This window comes from Syngnathoides biaculeatus, chromosome 16 (assembly GCF_019802595.1).
Source record: "Syngnathoides biaculeatus isolate LvHL_M chromosome 16, ASM1980259v1, whole genome shotgun sequence".
In the NCBI taxonomy this organism is placed as follows: Eukaryota; Metazoa; Chordata; class Actinopteri; order Syngnathiformes; family Syngnathidae; genus Syngnathoides; species Syngnathoides biaculeatus.
Genome location: NC_084655.1, coordinates 19,376,316 through 19,398,004, shown reverse-complemented (window position 1 = coordinate 19,398,004; position 21,689 = coordinate 19,376,316). Strand labels below are relative to the sequence as shown.

The following is a 21,689-nucleotide window of genomic DNA, read 5'->3' as shown; positions in this document are numbered from 1 at the left end:
ATAATTTTCCACAATATTCTAATTTAATGGGATATTTGTATCACAGTCCACATGGAGGCCAGATACACAAAATAAAATGTGTTACAGTCCTACATATTAAAGTTTTGTTGAGTTTTTTACTTTTTTTTTTTTAACCACCAACACAATGGAGTCTATCTCACGGGCAAGGGTGGGGTACCTTTTTGCAAACACGGTCCATTGAATCTCCACATAACAAATGCAGGAAATATATGACGCAGTAGTGAAAACAAATGAACTGCTACAAGTATTTGAGCGTTAAATGTTAAGTGGGACTTTTCTCACGATTCATTTTTGGTTTGAGAATTGCCGTTGGTTGCACACCTCTGGGGCAACCCCCCGATGAGCAGCCCGTGTTACCTTGTTAGCATCCAGTTTGCTTTTGTCCACCGGGTTGGAGTCCTTGATGATTTCAACCATCTCATCCCCATACCGCTCGGAGTAGAACTCCTGCATGCCAGAGAGGTTCCTCTTTAGTATCTTTACATCGTCTCAATCGGTTTCTCTCGGAATGGGCGCACCTCGAGTCTGTGGGAGATCTCAGCCAGTTTGGTGATTGACGGCTCTTTGTAGACAAATTCCTGTTCATCCAGGTCCCCAAAACGAGAGCCGTAGAAACCCACCCGGAAGTAGGTGCCAAACATCCTCTGAGCGCTGGGGGTGTCGGGGAGGGTAATCAGTCACATTTATTTGCGATAATGAAAAAAATAATATAAGTGTAGACATCTCATGTCACTCACCCGTCAATCAAACAGTTGGCAGTGTGAAACCAAGCAATTACAAAGAAAGAGAATGTCAATAGAAATTAATTGAACGTGCAAAGCACTTTTTACGCATCATAAAGTACTACTATTATTGTTTAAATATTTTAACATTCTGAATACATTACTTTATTACATTGAATTATTACCTCCCATCCTGAACTCTGCAAGAGATGAAAAGAAAAATGACAACACAAGAATTAACCTGAAGTGCCTTTTTATTTTTGGAAGTGATCCTGCGGCTTACTTGGTTGTAAACTTTGTTGAAGGCATCCTGCAGCTTCCCGTGGACTGTAGCCAGTTTTTTGAAGTCTCGGTTGGCTTCATGGATGGGTAGTAGAATCTTGTACACCTCGTTTATGGCCTCATACATGGCGGCCTAGATTTGAAGCACAAAAAGGAAGTACACCGTTGCACACATGACGCCCTTTGGCCGTATTAATATTGCGGCCGTGTGTTGCGTTAACAGCCCGGCCGGCCAGAATGTTAACGCGAGAATGTTAGTCGCACCATGTTAAAGGAGGCAGCTGCTTGCTCCAGGAGGCCCACCAGGCCTGATTCACTGAAGTATTTTCCAGCACAAATACCCTCCTCCTCTGGTGATAGGACGTCATCTGATACAGCTGACTCCTCCAGCACGTTGGAGGAAATATTCTGTGGGTGGGTAGAAAAACAAGACAAGAGTCAGCGTCGCTTTTTGGGTGGAGGGGCACAATTATCTCTCTGTCCTAGCACTGACTTGAAAGGTGACACAGCCAATCGGCAAGTAGCGGCAATCCTCCAACATGTTGAGGTATTCTGCCACCAAAGCGGCGCTGTGGACAAGACAGTGAGCCGCCTCGGCGTGGTTCCCTCTTTCAGAGTGCTTGCCTGCCATGTTCTGAAGCCACGTGAGGCGCAGGTCTGGGGAGTTTTGGTAGCCCTTTGCGATCCTACAACGATCAAGCGTGAGAGTAAACACCAGAAAAAAAATTGGTTTGGGTTTGATGTTTATCATATTACCTGTACATCAGATCTATAAGCATTTCAGGATCCTGCTGATGTTCTTTCATCTTCACAGTGTCTGTGAGAATCATGTGGAGGTTGAACACCAGATCCTGGACCTTCAAAAAAATGAGCAATAATTGGCACAATCACAATTCATGTGATGTGTGCTGTATCGGGGGGTGTCACCAAGGCAGGAGAGTGCTCAAAAGATTAGCGGTTATCCATACCTGTTCTGGAAAGGGGGTGTCACGCAGCTCCACATCCTCCTCGGCGTAAGTCAGGATGGTCTTGAGAGAGCGACGGAGATGTTCCTCGTTGAAGTTTTGCGAGGTTCCCACCAATGACGACAGCGACATTGTAACCTGCATCTTTACCCGAGCAAAATTCTGCTCCAAAGACAAAAAAAGACAAGTTGTGACAAATTCCACAGACATATCACTGTACCATCAGTAGTGTGCTGGCTTGGGATCAGCAGCATCTGTGCTTACGTTTCCTATCTCGAAGTTCTGCCTCATGAGCAGGTAAAGCGAGGCGGAGGCGTGACTTCTGACTGAGGAGATGCTGCTGCTGCAGTGGCGCAGCAGCCGAAGGCACAGGTCGGCGCAAAGCTCCGTGTCCTCTTCAAACAGCATCTCTGGAAACTTAACGCAAATCAACACTCATTTTGCTACCATGTAATTATCTATTAAATCACAGCTAGAAATGCAGTCAAAATTTTGTTTCCACAATAACGGACTCCAGAGCCCATGCGGCACACACCTTGAAGACGAGAGCTCTCTGTGTCGTAAAGCAGTGTTGCAGGAAGAGGGCGCTCTGGTTTCCTGCCATGCTGTGGAGAAGAACTCTCAGCACGCCGCCTAACACGCTTTCCTTCAGCTCTGATGCTACCACAGTCTGTAAAAGGAAATGAAAGACATTAACATGGTCATATCATGTAACGTTAAAGGATAATTGAAGGTCAATATACCTTAACTACAATCTCCAGTGTATCTAGTACTATCAGAGATGCCTCTGTAGACAGGTTTCCATCCACCAAAGACTCCTGCTCCACCTCAGCCTTAGTCCTGGTTTGAAGTATAAATACAAATGATCAGTACTTATAAATGTGTTCTCTGATACAGAGAGGGAGGGATCCTTGCCATGCATAGCCAAAATCCATAAATATTTGAAACCCGTGCTGAAATTGGTTTGTAAATGCATAAAGATGCCACGAGATGGCAGTAGAGTAGTTACCCGCAAAAGCTCATCAAGCATCAAAACTACTCATCTGGCATGTGCACAATCATGAACACATGCGACATAAATGATAGCTTTGTGCCAATAAACCATTATTTTATTATTATATGATTATTCTAACAAAGAGACTTACCTACAGTATTAGATTCCAAAAATTGGCAAGACGTTACACATGGATAGGCCGGTCAGGTTATCAGTTTTTTAAGACGATATACTACCTCAAAAACCATCACTAGAAATGATAGTTTTTTTTTAATGCTTCTTAAATCATAGTCAGTGCTGGCCTTATTATTATTCTATTTTTAATCATTATTATAGTTACGTTCATGCCTTATTTTATATCGAAGTGTTTTTCACCTGTCACAACACAACAAGTCAAGTCTGGAAAATCTATCACGTCAATTTTATTTGTTGATTGATAAAGCCATCCATCCATTTTCTGAGCTGCTTATCCTCGCAAGAGTTGCGGAAGTGCTGGAGCTTATTCCAGTGACAGGCAAGAGACGAGTACACACTGAACTAGTTCCCAGCCAATCACAGGGAACAGATAAACCACCGTTGACACTCAAATCTACGGCCAATTTAGAGTCCTCAATTAACCTACCCTGCATGTTTTGGGGATGTAGGAGGAAACCGGAGGGCGCGAAGAAATTCCACGCAGGTACAGGGAGAACCCACAAGCATACACAGACGGGACAAGGATTTGAACCCTGGTCCTCAAAACTGTGAGGCAGACATTCTAACAAGTCCATTACCATGCCGCCACTGAGCGATCAGTCGATATAGTAAATATTGTGACAGGGCTACACACAGGCAAACAAATAGAACAAGTAGCACCTTACAAAAATGATTTAAGTCATTAAACTCGTGTTTTGGTATTCAAATGAATAGCAAGACTACACAGGCTATTCATAGCTGCATCTTGAGAGAAGCCAAAAAATATATATATATATTTTGACCGTGTGTTTGAAGCGAATTAATTGACCGCAAAGACAAAAACAACAACAACAACAACAAAATTGATCAAGCCTAACAACAACAAGAACAAGCAACAAAACAATGCTTTCATTGCTTTGGCCTGGGCAGAAAAACAGCAAATGGGTGAGTTTTCCAACAAATAAAGCATGGGTTCCCCTCAGAAATGTGCAAATATGCAAATGCAGAACCATAAATATGTGGGTGCTCGCTGTGATTTGTAGTCAGTGTATGCAAAGAACAAACATACTTGTCGACCCTGTCTGTGTTTTGTCTCCAGTGAGTGACGTTCTTTCTCCACCTGACGTTTTCCTGGCTGCCATAGGGACTCCTCTCTACATGCGTAAACACATCGCAATTTCCATGAACATAAACATACCAGACGCATATTCGTACTTCACTGAACTGCAAGTCTATCTTTTACCTCGACAACGGCGAACCATCTCCTGACGAGCCCCTATGGTACCGAGTATGGCCTCCTCCAGACGGGCTTTCATGTCCTGAGACTTCTTAAATGTCAAGCTGTTGATCCTCTGCAGAGCTTTCTTGCCCTGAGAGCAAGTCATTGGAGAAATTAAGCACATGAATGTAGCGACATAAGGCTTCAGATTTTGTAAACCTTGTATTCAAAGCAGGAGATGCAGAGATGCAAAAGATCCAGCAGGCGGTTGATTTGCTGCACAGACAGATCTGACACCCAGCGCTCCAGGAGAGCAGCGTCTGCATTCTTCAACACCCAAAGGAAGCACACCAGCAGAGTTCGGCTGCACTCGGCAGACAGAGAGCTGCCCTGACGCCCGGCCTGGGGAAGACAGCACGGGAAGCGAATTAAAATGTAAAAAGAATAGAATTGCAGTTGAAGTTTTATAAGAGACGTCTGCAGTGTAGTCTCACCACTGTGGGAAGTGCAAACGGGTTAACCTTGGCATGCGGCAACGGGGAGCCGGCAATCGCCATGGCAACAGACTGACTGATAGTGCTGCTACCGTCTAGGTCAGCATCGTCGGCGTGGGCATGGCGGACTCGAGACGGCGTGGAGTCTGCAAAGAAATGAGAAAAGCTCTCTCTCAGGTGCCGTACTGCCGACAATAAAGCTCGTGAATCTTGAGGAGGTGGACATTTTGAACATATCCCCAAAAAGTGGTCGCTGACCCGAAAAGTCATGAAGCTGATGGAGGGCCTCTGTGACGATGGAGAGGAGGGGCAGGTACAGCTGAGCGACGTGAGCTCTGACTTGAGGGTCGCTGTAGCGGGGATCGCAATCGTGGCTGCACAGCAGGGAGTGAACGGCGCAAATAGCTTTTTTATGGAGGAAAAAAACCCTGTCGGGATTAGAAAAAAGGAAACATAGAATATTCAAGTGACACAAATAATATGAATTGCTCTTGATGAGGCAACAAATCATCGGCTACCCTTCTCCTTCAGGATCAAGTATGAGCGCCAGCTCAGTGAGCAGCAGGCCAGACAGGAAGTGCTGTTGCCGGAATGGGACCGAGAGCTCAAACATGGTTGCCACGCCTTGGTCTTGCGCCATGCTGGAAAATGCTGAACTCTGCATATACAACACCAAGACAAAAATGAGAAAAGAGCAACTGTGGCAGATACATTTGATTGAATTCACATTTGATAGTTCCAAAAGGAAAGCGGTTTTGATTGAAACAATCTTGACATATTGGTTTAATTGGTTCGGTGACCACACCCCTATTTCAAAACACTCATATCTCAAATTATCTTTCAATATCAGAATAGGTGGAAATGACAAATCCAATCCAGCCACCCCAAAACATTAAAAGGCAAAAAATGTTTGTGATGTATTTTCTTTAATATGAAAGTTTATATTGTACTTTATGAAAACATCATAAAATAAACATTTCTGATCATATTTTTTCTTCACTTTAATCCAACTGGGGGCAGTGTAATACAGAGATACGGAAATACTGTACATGCAGAGGGTCTCAGCTCTCTCTTCAGTAATATTAGTCGTTCTCCTCATATTTGTCAAGGGAAAAATCTTGATCCTATATGAAGTGCAGGTGTACCTAACTCAAATACGGTACCTGTGAGGTGGTGGAAGACGTGGAGGGGGAAGGCGACGCCGGGGGGCTGAGAGTAGAGCAAGGCAGGTTGAGGACAATGTAGTGTTCGTGACTGCAAACGATTCGCATAAAGTCCATCCGCAGAGCATTCAGAGAGCTCGGGTTCGGTGTCATGTGGAATTTATTGCCAATCTGAGACACAAGGTTGATTTCAAAGCGACGTGACGAAAGGCACGGGCGCATCTGTACTGAAATACAGCGGCGAAGAGCAACAGGGATACCTGTTTGTAGTAGGAGCGGATGAGGTTGAATACAAATCCTCGGTCCATGAGAGACAGCAGATCGTTGAGGAAGAAGGCCAGACTGCTATTTAACCTCTCCACAAGCTCCACATCCTGACCGTTAGAAGACCACCCCCCCCCCCAAAAAAAAAGAGGATACATGCATAAACAATACTAAAACACACATTTGCAAGATTATTGAGCCAGATCAACTCCGTCTTTCCTACCTTGTGGTATCGACTGGCGACGTCTGCACTGATGGCACAGACAAGCGCGGCAATGTCGTCCACAAAGCGGTCTGGGAAGCGCTGCCGCCGGGTAACGTCCAATTTTGAAGTGAGGAACAAATGCTGGGCCATGCTTTTTGTCTGCAAACAACAGAAGCTCTGTGATAACATCACTGTCCCCTCTGTGGGAAGAGCGCCATCTCGAAAGCTTGCACACCATGAGCTGGAAGAAGAACCAGGCCTGCTGCAGCGCCGCTTCTCTCACACTGCTGGTGCTGACGACCCACTGGAGAGCCAGCTCTTCGTGGAGAAGCTACACATTGATCGAGAGACAGCCGGTTTTACAGAAGGTAAGGAGAAATCTGATGTGCGGAATTCATGCCACACAAAGAAATGTTAAATTAATTAGAAGATGCGTGTAAAGAAAGACAATGAGGATAGTTGATCACAGCAAAAAGTTGACTTGATGAATTAGTTTGGTAAACATGTTTTACCTTTTTTGTAAACTGCCTCGTAGGGACCGAAAATGAGGCCACGCTGTCCAGAAAGGCAGACATGCGATTGTTGCTGCGGTCGTTTGCCTAACTCGGCGTGATGACGGTGAGGTGAACACACACATACACAAATACACGTACAGATGAGGACAAAGTGGGTGTGACAAATGGAACTACCATGTGTGGCATGCAAAAAACAAAAACAAACTCAAAAAGCGATTCGGGAAGCAACAGAGAAGTGATGACAAAAGCGGGTGGGATGCAGCATGCAGAATGAGAAGCAACCTGTGGAGCACAGAGATAGGAAAGGACTGCTAAGAGATGATCCACCAAATTAAGGGCTGCACGAAAAATCTAAAATCGCTTGTTTGCTTTTGCAAATTGTACAGACGAGAGCACCTCTACATCCTCTGTCTTCGCTATGCCTACATGTCATGACTTAAAGGGAAGATCAATGCAGGATGTGTACACACCATACATGATATCATTTGATCGATCCGTTCATGTGGTTCTTTATCACCTACGATCTAAAGTCCTAGACTCGTGCAGCTCTGAACGGCAATGGGAACGGGTGGGAAGGTCGGGGGAGCTTCTGCACCTGCTTGAGCTCACAGCTGGAGTTGGGGTTCCGACGCAGCACAGATCTGGAGCCCCCGGGGGCGCAAGCAGAGTTTACCCAGGAGTGGGAGCGATCAATGCCCTGACACAAGAATACACACGCGCAGACAGAGTGGCCGGAGGCAAGGACACATTGAATGATTGTTTGGTAACTGCCATCAAAGCGAAAAATTGGAGAACAATAGCAACTGAAAGTAAGGAAGGGGGGGGAGACTGGAGCTACAGAAACACACAGAAGCACAAAGCGTAAGTGACATTAAACGGCGTAATTAAACATAATTCCTAAGTGACTCTGCTGGAAATAATTGAGGCAAAGCAGAACAGTAATTGCAGCACAACAGACAAATATTCCCAAAAACAGGCAGTGAAAATGACGTACATAAAACGTATCTTTGTTGTCTTTGGAAGATATAAACAAGTTCAATATGACGACCAATAAATAAATCACACAGACAAAAACTATGGGGTATAAAATAAAAGTGAAAATTAATCAATAAATGAGGAAAAATGGCATCATGAGTCATCAAAAATTACCGTCTACATAAAAGTGAGGTACCTTGCTGCCGATGATCCTTTGCACTTCTTCGTCAGGAGAACCCGGCGTGCTAGCCAAGTCGGGGTCGGAGTTGCTTATACTTTTTGAACGGGCAAGGTTAAGGCTGCTGGGACGGCCCGTCGCCCTGGAGAAGGTGGCGTACTGCAACGGCATCTCATAGGACAGAGTGCCAGCTGCTGGCAGAAATGCCGAGAAAAGACCCGTCACTTGGCTCACGTCAACGAGCAGAAAAGTTTCGGACAGCGATACGAGTTATTTTTCTTGCTTGGATTTAACAGCTTACTTGGCGGCGCCATTGCCGGCTCAGCAGTTGGCAGGCGGAAGCAGTAATGAATGTAGGATGCCAGCAGGTTGTTACGTCCGTGCTGGTCCTGGTTGCCCTCCAGATTCTTGTGGATCTGGTTGACCAAGAGAGCCATGGCTTCAAAGGCAGCACGCCCAAGATTTACTGCAGACGGGCCAAGAACAATAATTATTGTGGCAGTGGGATAAATTGCACACATGGCTCACGGGCAAAAAAAAAAATCAAATAAATCTGCGGTACCAGAGTTCAATGTTAACATGCACTCACCAATTTGACCTGCAATGACCGGCGGGTAGACGATAAGCTGAATGAGTTTGTTGAGCAGCTGGTGTAGGAACCTAACGCAGGTGTCCAGCAGGGCTCCCCTCAGGGCGGCCATGCTGGCCTTCAGCTCGCCTTCCATGTTGGCCTCGGTGATGATGACGTCCTTGAGGCGGAAGGGGAAGCTGTACTCCTCCAGCACGTAGACTAAAGTAAAGAACTTGTCCAGGTGGGGGTCCTGGGGGATATATTACTATTTACATATTTTACAAGACACAAATTTAAATATTGTACGTATCAGTTGTATCATATTTGGATTATTATTATAATTATTCTTTTTCAAATCAAAAATAGACTAGAAAACTAAGAATTTCATTGCTCAGTGCTACTGTTGTGTTTTTATTGAGCATTTGACAATAAACATTGTTTTGTAAGCATAGGTCACAGTTTTATTTATTACATATTTATATGTATGTGTATTGTTATCATTAAAACAACACTTTTGACAAATGTATAATTCATTTTTCTAAAGCAGGTGTGTAATTTTCTTGCGCAGCAGGGCACATTTTTTTATCTTTTCGTGTTTATGAAGTCTTTCGAGGGCCATACTAAAGGCAAGGAAAATATATTAGGCAATGATCAAACCACAAAGACAAAGGAAATTAATCCAAAATCATAAATCCCAGGAATTTATTAATTGGAAAAACAATTCCCCCCTGCCACCATGGAGCTATCTGGTGGCATCAAGCGATCTGGGACGAATGCAAAAGCGCTATGGACATGACTCAATATCCGTAAATGTGTGTATCCTTTCTCGCGATGGACATTAGTTATTCATTTAAAACAATTTTCTGACAGCAAAACAATGCGCTGAATCCTTGTTAGAGTTCTGATGTTAGGCGTGCAAATTTGGTCTTAAATCTTTCGCTGTTTTCCCTGTGCTTGATGTGAGTTAAATCCAGGCACTCCTGCTTCCGCATTTGTCCCAAAAGCATGCAGGTTAAATTCAATGAAGACTCAAAGTTAGTCGTAAGCGTGAATGTGAGCGTGAATGTTTTTTTGTCTACAGATTATGTACCCTGCCATTGACAGGTGAAAAGTCCAGGGTGTACCCCATCTCTCACCAAAATTTGTGGCCCTAAAGAAGACACGTACTATAGAAAATGGATGAACGATGCAAATAAAATTAAGAAAATATCTTACGGTAAGCATTTGGGGGCTATTTCTTTTTTTTTTTTTTTTTAAATGACAGTTCTCCCGAGGTTTCATTTTTAGAAATATATGGTGGGCTGAATCAAATCCCCTAGCAGGTTGTTGTTTCTTCAACATGGAGCTAAAATTGGTAGAGCAACGGTGCTCAACAATTGTGCTTTTACACACAGGATTGCATTAAAAAAAAAAATACACAAAATGTCATACCATGGAGTACATCCAAATAAGGTTTAACAATCCAAAATTTAAAAAGCTATTACTGATAATAGTAAACACTGCATCTCAATGATTTATAGATGCTTTAAGTGTACGTTATGTGGAAAACAGTTTATACTCAACCGATCATTCAGCGGTAATATTTTACGTAGGAGGTGGCAAGAGGAGAAACAAAACACTGAAGATTACAATTCTGGAAGCAAACGCTCCTTTTGATCCATTTTCAATCAAATCGAAATTGTGACACCCACTCTCATTTGCTGGTAATAAGCAGTCATCATAACTTAGAGGCTTCAAAGAAGAGTCACACTCAGTTCTGCTGCCAACTTCCCACTTAAGCGATGACTGTAAACCCAATGCATGTTTCACGCTCACGGCCAAGTTAAAAACCAGAACAGAACGTAATGCAGATATTTGTATACCTGCGTGTGCACTGAGGACGTCGCCGTCACCTCCACGTTGAACACACCTTTGTGATTATCCACCCACTTCATGCCTGGCAGCTGAACCTGCCAGAGTGACACGCGACCCGTTTAACTCAGTCAACTTTGCGTACTGAGCGTTCGCGGTGACATTGTCAAACACACTCACATCGGGGGTGAGCACGGAGTAGCTGGGCGGGGGCTTCTCGACAGAGACGGGCAAGCTGAAAGAGCCCGTGCGCAGTCGACCGTGCTGCATTAAAGGGATCCACTGTGAGCGCAAAGAGAAGCAGATCCGTTTCTTACTGACAGGCGGGCTACGGAGGGAGCTATCAAACAGTACAGTGAGCGTGGGTGGAAGTTTCTCACGGTGTAGCCCACAGCAGTCTCCAGAGGAGTGTTCTGTTTGGTCTGGCAGCTGATGTGGTAAAAGGTAAAGAGAAGATGGTGGTTGTCTGTGAGGTTGGCAGGAATTTTCAGCTTCATCTCCTCGTAGAACTCGGGAGACCTGAGGGCGAAGGGGGCGGGGGAGTTAAATACTCAGCTTAGCCAAGGAACTCTGAAGGGAATTCAACGAGTGTGAGGAAGGGTGTGGGGGGGTGGGTTAAGAAACGGGAAGGAAAAGCATTATACAGTACTTGTTGTGGTAGACGATGGGGGTGAATGCCTCTTTCGTGAACTCGGCGCAACTCGACTTCCCGAAGATGACCTGCACAGTGCAATGCTTTTAAAAATCCATAGATGGCGCAGATAACACGGCGTCGTCAACCAAAAAGCTCAAGATCAATACATGCTCTACAGTCATTCACAATCTCAAAAAATGTATTTAATTTTGTGGGTAACATCTGGTGTAAATCTGCATCACATCTTCCTAATGGACTTTTAGCTAAATATGGTAGCCAAAATCTAAAAAATCTCATTAGTCTACATAACTATGTAAAAAGGGAGTTTGTCCCTGCACTTCCAAGTTCGTTTTACTGGCTACAGTTAAAACAACAACACGCCAACAAAGTAGGCTCTCACACAGGCTTAAAATGGCACATACTAAGAAGGGACAGGTTCTCTTCTAAGTATAGGGGTTCAAATTCAAGTTTATGTGTCAAGTAAACTAATCCATCTTCACACAGCTTACTAAACGTCATTAAACTTTCCTTCATCCCACCTCTTTCTCCACTTTGAAGCGCTTCCAGAAAAGACGAGCATATGATATTTCATTGCCCCCCGGCTGTCCTTTGCGATGGGAATTGCATCCGCTCATGCCGAAGAAGGAAGGCGGTGACTCACCGGTAAAGCTTGGCTGGGGTCCTCGGCCGCCATGAACTGAACTTTCACGGCGATGTTCCTCACGGAGCCCTGGCGGCTGCTGAAATTCAGACTTTGCGGGTAAACGTAGAGCAGGTTCCTGACAAGCGGAAATGGGACAGAGGCCAAAGCTGTAATTTGATTTCATTAATATTTTGTACAGAGGTGGAGGAAAAAAAAAAAAAAAAAAAAAAAAATTGAATGCTTGCATGCAGCAAAAAAAAAAAAAAAAAAAACACAGGACTAGTGTGACCCAGAATGGGCTGCGCTTGGTGAAAGTGACCCTACCCTGGCCACTTCAAACATTAGAGGTAACTTCTGGTCATATTTTGAAACAGCTGATTTTGAGCAGCCCCTCCCACCAACAAGAAGCGTTCACTGAACTGGCAACTGCATGTTAATTTCAAATTAAGATACATCTTAATCTAACATCTTAATCCAAACATCTTTTCGTGAATCAAAAACAAAGAATGTCAGTAATATTACAATTTTTTTTTGTCACATTTTCAACCAAATGCGATTCAAGCGGTTACGTTTTAAGGAAGGTCATTAAGACCAAGGTCAAGACCTGGGATCAAAGAACAACTGAGCTAATGTTTGACTATTTCTCGCATGTACACATCAAATATAAAGCCCGCCAGCTGCCCTCACACTTCACCTTCTAGTCGGTATCCCGCTGAGACAAATCCACAAATGCTGAATTGTTTATTGCACTGGTTGTTTTACTCTGAAATCAGGACATTGTCCCTGAGCGAGGGGAAAACCGCCACCTTTTGATCGACAAAGTGAAACAGAAGATAAAGCTGCATTGAGTCTGCAGGCGACTGCTATCAAACGGGATGATCTGGAGCCTGTGCTTGCTTTATTTGGCCGGGAGTCTCGGAGCCGTTCGCGCGGGTCCCGCCAAGCGACCGGAAAAAACGGCAAACGGCGTCGCCCCGCAGCAGGACGTCAACGTGCTCATGTTTGGCGTCATTCAGTTCAGCGAGTCCCTCAACGACGTGTACGAAAAAACCGAGGGCAAGGTGGCTAAAATACTGCAGACTTTGAACGAGCGCGAGGGTGCTCTCTTGCGGCTCGGGGAGCAGACGGCGGAAGCTGCTGAGGTGGAGAGGCAGATTAAGGAAGTGATACGGCTGCTGCAGGTAAGGAGACGTGAGATACTGCGCGCGCTGTTACAGTAAATGTTCGTTATCACATAGGAAAAGGCTAAAAGATAAAACCAGATTAGACGTAAACAAAATCGTTTCAGTCTCTCAAACTTGTCTAACATGGTTTTCTTTTGAAAAAGAAGAAATGAGCTCACCTGACAGTTTTTTTTTTAGGTATACATACCCAATTTAATGAGCTTGGACATAAAAGCAACGTTTCTTGTCAGTGGACAGGAATTTGTTGGAATAAACCAGGAGTTTTCTAAATTGAAGGTTGGCAATCAGCAGTGAATTTAAATACGGTTTAAGAAAATACATTTTAAATGCGACTGAAACCACACCCCCTATTGGTAATATGCAGCACTCAGTCACATGCACAGATGATTTCTATAATTAAGACTTTTTCCAGTTAAGATGTTGGATGGACTTTGTCGACTTTTTTTTGTTGTTGTTGGAGAGGTGGATTGTTGATTTTTCAAATGAGTTGGGTCAGGGGTAATATTTAACTCGAAATTAATGTTTTGCTATTCAATATCAGCATTTCATAAAAAAACAAAAAGTTGTACTTAAAAACGTCTGCTTATGGCAAAACATTTATATTTATGCTTGAATAGGATACCAAGATTGCAAAGTATAACTACCTGTAGAAAATTAAGGAAAATTTTCTGAAAATGTTCCACCCCTTCAAATCCTTAAACATATCAATTTTTTTTAAAGGTGGAATTTTTGATACAGCTCTGCTTTGTCATTTTATTACGAAGGTGTACCTAATAGTCTGAGTGTATCGATTCAACTCTGTGGATGTGCACGGAAGTAACTTTGTGAATCAGTTTCACAAGAACCAATTTGGGCGATTGAGGATAACACGTGCAGATGCTCTTCTGATAGGACCAGACGTTCAAGCACGAGGTTCAGACCAAGTTGAGTGAGGGTCAGCTGGCTGACATTGAACGGGAGGAAGCAGTTCTTCAGACAAAAGTCCAAAGCCTAGAGGCCTATCTCAACCGTACATTCCCCACCAGCATCAAAGAGCTGCAGGTAAGTTGAACTTTTTCCTGTCACACTTGCCAGACAGCTTTTCTGTAAGTGGGACGGAGACTCGCTGCAAGCCTTATCTGTTATCTTTATTGGCTTCACCGATTCCAGGAGCGAGCTGACTTGAATGCCAGTATCTTGAAAGGTCTGCTGCACTTGACCCAGTTTCAAAAGCAGAAGATTGACAAGCACGCTGAGCAGCTCTCCACGCTGCAGAGGATGGTGAGTCCCAACACGAGCAAGGTGCTGCGCTGTTATTAAGCTTCCGTGCTCTTCAATTTCTTTCGTTTCTCTTCTTCCAGAGCGAAGCGCAATGAGATTTCCAAGGATGTTCGACATCCTCAGCACTGAACCATCACAGCACTCCTTTTCACCATTTAAATGCTCTCGCTATACACGGCACACTAATGGAAATTTTTTTCTTTTTTTTCACTACAGTATGTATTTTGCTTGCTATACTGTAGTCACATTTAATCATTAAAAATGTGATATTTAAATTACTTGTATTTTCATTGGTGCAAAAATTATTTTAATAAAATGTGTTAAAGTGAATTTCTTCACTCCCTTGCCCCTCATCACACAAACAAAAATGTAGATTACCGGGAATGTGGTACTGCAACGCTCACCTGTAGGTGGTATGCGGTGTGTACACATAGCGAGCAGGGAATTCCAGCACTTCTTTGGTGGGGCGAACCCGCAGGTCGGGGTAGGGCTTCACGTGGAGCAGCTCGGGTGACAGGCAGTAATGAGGAGACTCCGGCGCCGGGGAGATGTCGATTTTTAACTGGGCTGTGGTGCAAAAGCCGTGAGGGACAGAAAAATGAGAACAGGACCGCTGCATAAATTCAGGGGATAATTACATGAAATCTACTTTAAAGTTCACCTGTGACGGGTCTCAGTCGCCGTAAAACAGACGACGGTCTGCGCATGTCTGCCAGAAACTTGTATAAATCTTCATCACTCAGCCTGTCTCCTTCCTTCATTGAGCAACACAATTGGGACTCAGTGTCGAGCAATGGCAAGAAACAACTATAATGATGGTGATAATAGCAAATTATTGACAAATATCTAATAATTCTTACAGAAGTGTTCTACATACAATTTGCATTTTTTTTACTGTAATGTCCTAAGAATGGACATTTAATACAAGTGGTGCAGTGCAGAGGGCCCTCTGTTTGTGAAAGAGTTCTGTCCTGAATTTGTATGTAAGTGGGAATTATTAATAAGGCTAAACAATTCCAAGACCTTTTAAAGTTGAATACTTTCCTTGGGAATTAACTGAATTTAAGGGATTTAATCACAACATTACTACATTGAAGGTCAGATCTTACCAGGGAAATTAAATATAGTTGGGGGATAATTATTTTACTATAATCCCAACTAGATTTCATGTAAGTAAATGAGTGTGCCAACTTTGTTTTTCAAGCCAAGAGCCTGTATCTATTTTTTGGTTTGTTTTGTACAGTGACAAAATTTGAGACAAGAGCAAGCTTTGGCTATACTGCCCCTTCAGAAAGTGGAGGGTGAAAAACAAAATAATTTAAGGTAATGTAATGGTATCTATTATATGTAGAAGTCTACTCTTTACATGACAAAATATTTCTATACATGCTTGATACCATCTTAATCTCCATTTTGAAATTTACGGGAAACTTTACTGAAATCGCCTTCCAAATTTCACAATCCTACACTAACACTGTGGTAAAGAGGAGAAAAAAAAAAAAGTAAAAATATTTGAATGAAACACACTTCCGGGCCCAAAAAATAAAACAAGTCGATGAAAAAATGAAAAACACTCAGTATGGCGGCAACTGATGTTACAATGTATTCTCATACCATTGCACAAACCAGATCATTAACTTTGAAATGAAACGGTCATAAAACGTGGAGCTGCTGTAAACGATTGTGGAAAAAAAATGATTATTATATCGCAGTATGTGTTAAGTAATCTAAACTGATGAACCTGTTTAAAGAAGTTAGTGACTGTCAGCGTTGCCGGACGGAAAGTGGCAAAGTTGCACATGTCGTCGCCGACACTCATCCGCTCGAATCCCTTCTTCTTCCTCTCGTTCCACGTGCCGTGGCCTTTGCGCTCTAGCGGGGGAGGCGGAGAGACCAGATGATGCAAGAAAGCACATATTTGATATTCGACTTGATCACCTAAAATCTGTTGCAGTACCAGAGTCGGAGTCGGGGTCCAAGCGGTCCAGACCTCCCATGCTACTGACGATGTTGAGAAGGTGAATGGCCGTCCAGGCAAAAGGCATGCGGAAGCAGCCGAGGCGACTACAAGACTGCTCTGCCTGCAGACGCAGTTTCTCCAGCTTTTCCTTGTGCTGTGGTCAGTTAGAAGTAGTTATTACGTAACAAAAAACTGAAAGCGGTCCAATAAAAATGCTAGAGTATTTGCAAAGGCCAGTCGGTTGGTAAATATTGCATCCAGACAGACATAATTGAGCAATTGGACGGTAAAAGCGTTCCACGTGCATGCCGGCTGCATGTCATGACCACTGTGAAGCATCCGTTACCTTAGAAGAGTCTGATTCTTTCATGACCATGTACGGTTCACAGCACTCCCCGATGTCTCCTTGCTGAAGAACCTTCTCAAGCTGTAAGAGGAGAAGCAGCATTCATACTAAGCACTAAAAGCCGGTGTCATTGGGAGAGCCACTTCAAACGGCTCATAAAAGAGCGCATCAGCTCACTTAAGAGCCAATGTAAGAACCATCAGCATTCAGTTGCATTACTCCGCGCGGTTATTTTTACCCCATACCTTAATGACCAAGAAGATATCAGCCGACGGATATGTGATGGAGAAAATGGCCGAGCGAGCCAGAGTGGAAATGGCGACGTGAGGCGTGTGGGGCTTCAGGAGTCCTTTCATCTGGTCAGAATTCAGGTCGAAGTAGAAATTCTCAGAAATCTGTCACGGGGGTGGGGGTGGGGGGTGGGGGGGGGGAGATCCAGATATGCGGGAATGGTTGGAGGGAATACGGGAAAACTGGAATGAAGACGCGCACTGAGGATATGTAATTGAGTTACGACTTCAGAGATGGAAACCAAAAGGTCGCTTTGGACATTTTAAGGCTTGGGCAAATTCAATAAGGCCGGTATGAGCTCAGCGTTTTACCGAATCAGTGCATTTGTAATGCTAAAATGCGATTATACCTTTTTCTTTTCCTTGACATCATACAAAGCAAGCGATCCAAATATTGGTTCGATTTCAATCTCAAATCTGAAAACATAAATATGAGGGTTAGACGCTTTCTTAAATACTGTTAAGTGAAGGACTGCAAATGCTACTCACTTGAGAGAGAGACACTTGACCATGATTCTCTGGCCACAATGTTCTTTGGGTACTTCGGGGACGGAGCAGCGCTCCACGGCCTCGTCCTGACACACACGCAAGCGCGCACACACGCAGGCGTCATGGCAACGTGTCATGGCAGCAGACAGCAACGATGAGTACGCAGATATTAAAAAAGGGAGAGAGGGTGGTTGGGAGGAGAAGGAGAGAACACAGTGGAAAGCAAACACGAGATTTACAATATGAGCGATATGAGCGCCCGCCACATCTAAATAAAGTGAAATATCGTATAGATTCATTGAACAAATAAAAAAATACAGAAGGTCAGTTCCTATCTTCCATTTTTAAAAAGCAAATTGATCGTTTCTGAAGTAACATTCTTGTTCTATATTGTCTTATTCCCGTGCACATCACAGAAAAAATGTGGAAAAGTGGGGGACTTAAAAAATTTTAAAAAGTGACAGGTATATTTTTGTGGGTCAAACATGTTCTGTAGTTATGTGTGTGATACAAGAAAGATTCTAGACAAAACAGCATCTATTTTCCAGGCCATTGCGGCGTTATTAGGGTGAGAGTTGAGCAGGGTGTGGTTTCGGCACATTCAGGTGACACACCCACAGTTGCTTGGGAGCGGTGAGAATGGCTTTGATTTAAAACCTCATTTTAGTCAAATTTGACAGGGCTGTTAAGAGCACCAGTCTCTGTAGTGTGTCATATTAAGATGATTTTCAATTTACAGGGACTTTAAAGTTTCCATCATGTTCAAATTTATTGTGATGCACCTTTATAATTCATAATCACTATGGTCCTTGTTCTCGTGTGCGCCATAATCCATAAAAAAATGTAAGACCACCGACAGAGAATTGTTACCGAGTACTTATGTCAAGTCAGCCGCCCTGATCATTTTGCATTGGCAAAATCAGAAGGGTTCTTGGTCCAAAAATGTGTTCCTCTGGATTAATGACCCAAAAATCAACAATGACCCAAAAATCAACAATGACACAAACCTCGTCGGGCGGCGGGTAGAGTCCCAGCACGTCCCGGTGGCGCCCCTGCAGGCGAGCCTCGGTGTTGCGGCAGTCCATGTCCTCGGGCCCCGTGCGCTCCAGCACAGACGGCAGGAGCACGTCGGGGGACGAGTTCTTCAAGTCAAAGATACTCGAGGCCCAGCTGCCCCGCGGCGTCTCGTCGATGGCAGCGGACCGCCGCTTAACGTCTTCCTGGACCATGAGAAGTGGAGGGGGAGGGGGTGACACCATGGATTGTTGTTTCTGCTCAAGAATTCGCTGCAGATGTTGTTGAAAGATGCGGTGGACAATGTGCTCGGGCTCCAATTTCCTTCCCTTTATCCATCCGCACTTTAGTCAGGTCATGTGACCATTAAGTAGTATTAGTATAGTATGTCACATCGTTAGGTACACCTGCACAATCCAAAGAGAGCTGGTTTAAAAAAACGTTGCCTTTGTTTTGTAGATAACAATCCTATCTGTTATCTCCCAACTGTTTCAGATATTTGAAAAATAAGAATAATGTTTGCATTATAGCACTTGAAAACTGTGAGCGCTTATATTTGTACGGGCACAGTTCTGTTCGGGAGAGGGATTAAGTTCTTGAATTGGATCCCTAGATTGTGCAAGTGTACCGAATGAAGAGACGGCAGTGTGTGGACTTCAGGCTGTCCGTCAGATACCTGGTCCTCTTGGCGCTCAGCAGCGCCGGCTTCATCCAGTTCAAAGTTCTGTTTGAGCAGGCCTCGCTGCCTCTCCCGCTGTCTCTCCGAGCTGTGCGGGCTGTGTGTGGTGCTGTAGTGCTGATATCTAACAATGGAAGCGAAGATTACCCGGGTGACGACTGAACAGGGCTGAAAGAAGCACTGCAGGCTATTAAGTCAACTGGTTGCTGCGCATGTGGCGCTTACTTTCTCTGAATGACAAGCCAGTCATCAGTGTAGACGGCCAAGGCATCTCGAACTCTGGGATCCAGTGCGCTGTGTAAAAACGAAAGAAAAACAAAAAACCCACATGAATAATTAAAGCTCCACTGTCATGAAATGGATGATTTTTTTAGTATGTTATTAATGAAAAAACGGCAGCCGTTTTTTTTCCACCACAAAACGTGATTTTGACGTATATGGCTTTTTGTCACTCCCGCCATGAAAATCCTCTCGAGGGATTTGTTTTCGACAAGAAGCAGGAAGTGACATACAGGGCAGTAGCGCACTCAAGCGGTCTCATCTGTTTATGTGCGTTTAACCTGCTGTAAGGTAGCTCATTGTTCCTTCATGTTACCCAAAATGCCGGCTCGTTGCATTGCCGGATATTGCTCGAATACTCGGGAGGATGGATTCCCTTTTCATAATTTTCCAAAAGATCCACTTCGTCGTGAAAAATTGATTGCACAGGTGCAAATAACGAGAGCTTCATGGGTTTCAAATGACATGTATACAGCTACTAAAAAAAACAACAGTTGGGGGGGGTGCATAATCCGTAAATCAGGGGTGCTAAATGTGTCGATGTGTGCATCGGAAGGCTTCCGTGCAGGAGCCGCTGAAGGATGGCGCCCGCAGGCCTTGTGGATCGCCACCGACCTTGTCGACAAGGCCGAGCCGCGGTGGCTCATCTCCGCCACGGAAGTGGATCGGACTGGGAGGCGGTTTGGCCGTGATCCGCATATCATCGAAAAATGGCTCGAAACGACAGAGTAATATTGCCCCGGTAACTTCACTCGGTTGTGTGATGTTCTCTTCTTCGAAAAGAGCTTGTTGTTTGTATCACCGCCGCGCGGAGGTGGATCGGGCGGGGAGGTGGTATGGCCGTGATCCGCATATCATCTAAATATGGCTCGAAACGACAGGGTTATATTGGTCCGGTAACTTCACTCGGTTGTGTGATGTTCTCTTCTTCGAAAAGAGCTTCCGTGTCAGAAGGGGCGTGTTCGTCTCCCATTGTAGGGGCCACAGCGTGTTTTCAATGGCGAATGTAAGTGGTGACGTCACGGGCAGTGGATGCACCCAATATGGCGACCACTTGGATGTCGAATGAGACTTCCGCAACTTTGCGCATGGATGATGCACTATCCGCTCATATTTTTTCGTATAGACGTTGAAGTGAATAACGTTATATGTATTTTTCATTACAATATCTATTTTAGAATGTTTATAGGGATGACACGTTGGCTTTAAGCAGCGTGTGCCTTTAATATTTGTGGTTCCTTTAACATGACAGATAAAAATGCTTTTGTTCCAATACCCACATTTGTCCACCACTACAGTAACAATGGGAGATGTGGAAGTGTAACAGCACGAAGGACAGTGTGCTTACTCTTCCTCCTCAGGCAGTGGCGGCTCCAGGGTGGTACACTCCTTGTCCATGTGGCGGAGCTCCAAGTCGTCCTGGGGGAACTCCATGAGCTGCCTGAGGGGGCCCTGTTCCACACCGGGAGCGTGACTGCTCACATATTCCTCAAAATCCACCGGTTCCACCACCTCCGTCAGGGGTAACTGTTGAGGACAGGGGCACGGAGGAGGTCAGCCAGTCTCTATAAATCACATGAACTAATGTCAAAATGACTCCGGATGATCTCCTTTTCCCTTGCAGTACGGGATGTATAAACCATGTCTATTCTGTAAACTGCGTCCGGTGTGTTCACCCATGAACGTCTGGTTCGTTAAAAAAATTTGTCGGCCTTCCATCAGTTACAGATATTTCCGTTAAACATATCTTGCGTAACTACACTCTTTCTGCATTATCCCGACGTGCATTCGTCCGTGGTAAAACTTATCAAAAAACAGGGCTTGTGCAGACATATCCTCTCTTAAAAAAAAAAAAAAAAAATTCACAGAGTGTCATAAAACATTTATAGCCTTTCTTTGTGAACTACAATTCACACAGCTCCACCTACTGACTCACTAATTGCAGCTTCAAAAACCAGACGCAAACAAAAAGTTAAATTATGGGGTTGACTCACGGGATGGTGGAGGGTTCCTCGCTTTTTGGACATGAGGGGGGAGCCGTACTCTCTGGACACTTGCTTCCGAACCTCTGCAGCGACCGTCCTGAGAATGGAGACACAGAAAAGATGAACACCTGCAAACATTATTGCCAGTCTGTCCTACTGTAATGGTGTCCAGCTGAATTTGGAAATCATGCAGCTGCCATTGTTCTCCTTTCCCACTTATAGCGGAACGTACTTAATTACGCTAACATGAACCAAAATGTGATCGAGCATAATAATTTGTTACAATCTCAATCATGGACACATTTGGACATCAATTAAAGAGGTCCTTGGTCC

General features: G+C 44.2%; 2 protein-coding genes across 13 annotated transcripts in view; one reads left to right on the top strand and one right to left on the bottom strand.

Moving 5' to 3' along the window:
- LOC133513943 (dedicator of cytokinesis protein 7-like) overlaps positions 1-21,689 on the bottom strand; it is a 32,169-nt gene that overhangs the window by 7,305 nt on the left and 3,175 nt on the right. For 2 of the 12 annotated variants that reach the window (XM_061845053.1, XM_061845051.1), the window contains exons 2-45: positions 21,366-21,453; positions 20,720-20,898; positions 19,318-19,386; positions 19,090-19,216; positions 18,407-18,619; positions 17,400-17,485; positions 17,261-17,327; positions 16,866-17,015; positions 16,621-16,701; positions 16,272-16,428; positions 16,056-16,186; positions 14,976-15,069; positions 14,719-14,881; positions 11,889-12,006; positions 11,243-11,313; positions 10,974-11,112; positions 10,774-10,875; positions 10,605-10,691; positions 8,761-8,992; positions 8,473-8,637; positions 8,190-8,362; positions 7,614-7,715; positions 7,016-7,102; positions 6,739-6,834; positions 6,522-6,662; positions 6,295-6,408; positions 6,035-6,205; positions 5,390-5,529; positions 5,130-5,299; positions 4,872-5,017; positions 4,597-4,779; positions 4,402-4,528; positions 4,228-4,312; positions 2,734-2,830; positions 2,526-2,660; positions 2,255-2,407; positions 1,994-2,152; positions 1,782-1,882; positions 1,519-1,711; positions 1,290-1,433; positions 1,027-1,158; positions 929-943; positions 540-665; positions 379-468 (exon numbers count right to left, since the gene is read on the bottom strand). In XM_061845053.1, coding sequence (XP_061701037.1) covers positions 379-468; positions 540-665; positions 929-943; positions 1,027-1,158; positions 1,290-1,433; positions 1,519-1,711; positions 1,782-1,882; positions 1,994-2,152; positions 2,255-2,407; positions 2,526-2,660; positions 2,734-2,830; positions 4,228-4,312; positions 4,402-4,528; positions 4,597-4,779; positions 4,872-5,017; positions 5,130-5,299; positions 5,390-5,529; positions 6,035-6,205; positions 6,295-6,408; positions 6,522-6,662; positions 6,739-6,834; positions 7,016-7,102; positions 7,614-7,715; positions 8,190-8,362; positions 8,473-8,637; positions 8,761-8,992; positions 10,605-10,691; positions 10,774-10,875; positions 10,974-11,112; positions 11,243-11,313; positions 11,889-12,006; positions 14,719-14,881; positions 14,976-15,069; positions 16,056-16,186; positions 16,272-16,428; positions 16,621-16,701; positions 16,866-17,015; positions 17,261-17,327; positions 17,400-17,485; positions 18,407-18,619; positions 19,090-19,216; positions 19,318-19,386; positions 20,720-20,898; positions 21,366-21,453 — 5,599 coding nt within the window. Of the gene's footprint in view, positions 1-378; positions 469-539; positions 673-758; positions 944-1,026; positions 1,159-1,289; positions 1,434-1,518; positions 1,712-1,781; positions 1,883-1,993; positions 2,153-2,254; positions 2,408-2,525; positions 2,661-2,733; positions 2,831-4,227; positions 4,313-4,401; positions 4,529-4,596; positions 4,780-4,871; positions 5,018-5,129; positions 5,300-5,389; positions 5,530-6,034; positions 6,206-6,294; positions 6,409-6,521; positions 6,663-6,738; positions 6,835-7,015; positions 7,103-7,164; positions 7,301-7,613; positions 7,853-8,189; positions 8,366-8,472; positions 8,638-8,760; positions 8,993-10,604; positions 10,692-10,773; positions 10,876-10,973; positions 11,113-11,242; positions 11,314-11,888; positions 12,007-14,718; positions 14,882-14,975; positions 15,070-16,055; positions 16,187-16,271; positions 16,429-16,620; positions 16,702-16,865; positions 17,016-17,260; positions 17,328-17,399; positions 17,486-18,406; positions 18,620-19,089; positions 19,217-19,317; positions 19,387-20,719; positions 20,899-21,365; positions 21,454-21,689 lie in introns of those variants that run through there. The other 10 variants (XM_061845052.1, XM_061845050.1, XM_061845056.1 and 7 more) reach the window with 7 other exon arrangements.
- angptl8 (angiopoietin like 8) lies at positions 12,627-14,487 on the top strand. The gene is made up of 4 exons (XM_061847397.1): positions 12,627-13,051; positions 13,946-14,095; positions 14,204-14,314; positions 14,395-14,487. The coding sequence occupies exons 1-4, from the start codon at positions 12,746-12,748 to the stop codon at positions 14,407-14,409; spliced, it is 582 nt and encodes a 193-aa protein (XP_061703381.1). The 5' UTR covers positions 12,627-12,745; the 3' UTR covers positions 14,410-14,487.

Excerpts from the sequence above, each read along its gene's own strand:
- angptl8 (XM_061847397.1), top strand. The coding sequence starts at position 12,746 with ATGATCTGGAGCCTGTGCTTGCTTTATTTGGCCGGGAGTCTCGGAGCC. Across the intron at positions 13,052-13,945 it reads AAGTGATACGGCTGCTGCAG|GACCAGACGTTCAAGCACGA; the intron begins GTAAGGAGACGT and ends CTCTTCTGATAG. Across the intron at positions 14,096-14,203 it reads CCAGCATCAAAGAGCTGCAG|GAGCGAGCTGACTTGAATGC; the intron begins GTAAGTTGAACT and ends CACCGATTCCAG.